The sequence below is a fragment of the Limulus polyphemus genome, unplaced genomic scaffold (genome assembly GCF_000517525.1).
Source record: "Limulus polyphemus unplaced genomic scaffold, Limulus_polyphemus-2.1.2 Scaffold1966, whole genome shotgun sequence".
Taxonomy (NCBI): domain Eukaryota; kingdom Metazoa; phylum Arthropoda; class Merostomata; order Xiphosura; family Limulidae; genus Limulus; species Limulus polyphemus.
In genome coordinates, this window is record NW_013667576.1 from 48289 (window position 1) to 51753 (window position 3465).

Below are 3465 nucleotides of genomic sequence, written 5' to 3' on the forward strand. Positions count from 1 at the left end.
GAGGTGGAGCCACCAAAAGTGTCTTTGCCCCTGGGTGCTGAGAACCCTTGCTACGCCACTGGTTGGAATATCAACAAATAACAGCAATAGTCAATGTTTTACATGTTTATTTGTTACAGCTTTTTTGTTATAACACATACAGTTTTCGGGGATTTCTCTTTTAGTAACTACTAAAAATAGTGTGTATCTACTTTATCCATTCTGTGACGTACGTTAATTTAGGCTTAATATATCATTATCAGAAAAACATGTCATAAAAAGTGGAGACAAAATCAAATTGAACTGCACGGGTAATTCCATCTATAGTCACACGCTTATTTAATGAATATACATATGTATAAATACCAATACTTACTTCTAATTGCCCAAGATCTTAAACGTCGAACACCAAAAGTTAGCTTCAACAGGCTAGAGTAACAAGAACCAGACAGACCAACACTGGAAGTAGTTCGTACCATGGCTGGAAGAAACTGTTTCAGAACGGTGTTAACCAAACCTTTGGTCATTTTCTCAACGTCCGACCACTGTGGCCCAGAATTCGTCTTTGTCTGTAATTCTTTGTCAGATGTGGTTGTCGTGTGAGATTCTTCTAACTGTTTAGTGATATTGTTTTGTTGATTCCCGTCTCCACTGTCGAGATATAACTTATCAAGATCGTTACCTTTGAATTTTGACATCACCAATTCAGATACATTCTCCGCTGCCAAATATTGTGCATTGCAGGATAAAGTTAGTAAGTAAATAACATAAAAAAATTTCAGACGCATTATTTATCAACAGAGATATAGAACCAGAAATTTAGTTAAAACAATAATGAAGAAACTCTGTCTAAATTCTGTTCGAAGTGAGGATAAAGCAAACATTATATGAACTAGTTCTAACTAGTTGTTGTCCTTGAGAAAGGGGATGTCTTAGCTCCTTCTGCTGATGGAACTTTCCGCTAGGTGTTTCACGCTCGCCTTCCTCTAGTAACCGAAACTGGGTTAAGTTAAACTATACATATAATAATATTTCATTATAATGTAACCATACTATACGTCCTATAGAAACCAAAGTGTTGAAAACATAATGGTCCAATCGTTAAGTTAGTGTTTCTTAAAGTTTCGGAAGTCAAAAATTCTATCTTCTGCGTAATAGAATCTTCGTTAGATACATAAGTACATATAACAAAAATATAGTAAGGATTCTTGATGATTTAGTTTCTAGTAAAAATAAAATGGTTGGTTATACCTGATTGTTATATCTACAACAACAATTGTTATGGTGTGAACACCACCTTTTTCAAGCTGGCGAAACATTATTACAATTAATTATGCTTATCGTTAGTATTAAGCCTATTATATTTTTAACATCGCATTGTTTATCTGGTTCCTTAGGGATTTTCAAGAAGTAGAAGACTTTTTAATAATAGTATTCTAAACACACTATGCTCGCCTGCAACGAGTTTTGCCAATCCAGAGCTCATCAGACAGACTTGGACACAACAATAACAATTACTCTAGAACTCATTGGTTTCATTGAATAAGGCAAAATATTCATTGACTGGTTTAGAGCAGTGCATGCTGTTAGTTGGTAACTTTAGAACAGTTTAAGTTATCAATTAATTAATTACTTGTGAGTAGTGAAAGCTACACGTTGATTATTTTATTTTGGGTAAAAGTAATGTAAATAGTTTAACATAAAGAATTATAATATAAAAGCTAAATTTTATTGTAAGATAAAATGTCTCTGATAATATTTGAAAATGAGATTTTAATTTTATTATTTTCCACGCTAAATTTAGTTAATTCTAATGCATGGTACATTTCATAGCGGCCTATAGGTTAGTTAGTTTATTGTTTTTATTGTTTATTGTTTTTGGAATTAAGCACAAAGCTACACAATGGGCTATCTGTGCTCTGCCCACCACGGGTATCGAAACCCGGTTTCTAGCGTTGTAAGTCCGCAGACATACCGCTGTGTTACTAGGGGGCGGTTAGTTAGTGTTGTCGAGACTATGAATCCGAGGATTCATGGAAAAAGTCACGATACCACAATACCGCACTCCGCACTTCTCTATTAAGAAGTACTTTATTACTCTGTGTATTCTGTATTAACTACGGTTGTATTATTCTGCGTATTCTGTATTAAGTGATGCTATATTATTCAATGTATTCTGTGTTAAGTGATGCTATATTATTCCGCATATTCTGTAGTAAGTACTGCTGTATTACTACTCTGTGTATTCTCTATTAAGAACTACTTTATTACTCTGTGTATTCTGTATTAACTACGGTTGTATTATTCTGCGTATTCTGTTCTGTTATATTTTGAATTTTCAACTCAGTTCTTGTCAACGAGTTGTATACTAGCGTTATCTTCGTACTGCAGAAAAACATCCCTTCTTTGTCATTTATTAAGCATTCCAACACACCCAACAATGAAACCTGTCGTTATCGATTAAATTTGTAACACAAAATAATTATCATAATAACACCAATAATTTGTATTTAAAAACAACATATTAATGTTAATTGTTGTTGTAAGAAGTACCTTACAAAACAACAACATATTAATGTTAATACTTGTTGTAAGAAGTGCCTTACAAAACAACAACATATTAATGTTAATACTTGTTGTAAGAAGTACCTTACAAAACAACAGCATATTAATGTTAATACTTGTTGCTAGAAGAGCCTTACAAAACAACAACATATTAATGTTAATACTTGTTGTCAGAAGCACCTTACAAAACAACAACATATTAATGTTAATAATTGTTGTAAGAAGTACCTTACAAAACAAAAACATATTAATGTTATACTTGTTCTAAGAAGTACCTTACAAAACAAAAACATATTAATGTTAATACTTGTTGTAAAAAGTACCTTACAAAACAACAATATATTAATGTAATACTTGTTGTAAGAAGTACCTTACAAAACAACACAACTGCATGTTTACATTTTCTAGAATCATTGAATCCAGAGGTTATATTATAAAGATTTTGAAGCCTCACCACATCGTTATAGTCAATTTTGTTGCATCATGCTCTATCTGACGGCCTGCATCTTGAAACTAACTCTGCAGTGTAGTTTCTATTGCAAAATGTTTGTGCTTGAGATTGTCAGGTCCAAAGCACACCACTAATCCCCGCTTGCTTCCCATAATCATTCGAGGGGATGAGAACGACAATTTATCGATTTCAGTTATTCAAGCTCACATTATCACACCTGTGAAATAAAAGGGCGGTCATTAAGCTGCTGGATTACAAATTATTAATTCTTGAAGCCACCAATTCTGTGAAACTATTAGATTACCAAGATACTGAATAGCTGTATATCATGTCTTACATTTGCCTTTTATTTATTTTTTGTTTAGTTATTGGAATCGTTATAAACTTTATCTGAGCTCAGAATGAAGACGTGTGTGTTTTATCAAATTGTAAAAATAAAGAGAGTAAAAACTTGCATTTAATAGTTTTAA

General features: G+C 32.6%; 1 protein-coding gene across 1 annotated transcript in view; it reads right to left on the bottom strand.

The window, feature by feature from the left end:
- Positions 1 to 3073, bottom strand: part of LOC106465508 (nose resistant to fluoxetine protein 6-like) — a gene marked incomplete at its 3' end in the record, with an annotated part of 49811 nt that extends 46738 nt beyond the window's left edge. Inside the window, exons 1-2 of the mRNA XM_013925735.2 lie at positions 2999 to 3073; positions 356 to 630 (exon numbers count right to left, since the gene is read on the bottom strand). Of these exons, the coding sequence (XP_013781189.2) occupies positions 356 to 630; positions 2999 to 3003 (280 nt within the window). The remainder of the gene's footprint in view (positions 1 to 355; positions 631 to 2998) is intronic.
- Between the last annotated feature and the right edge of the window lie 392 nt (positions 3074 to 3465).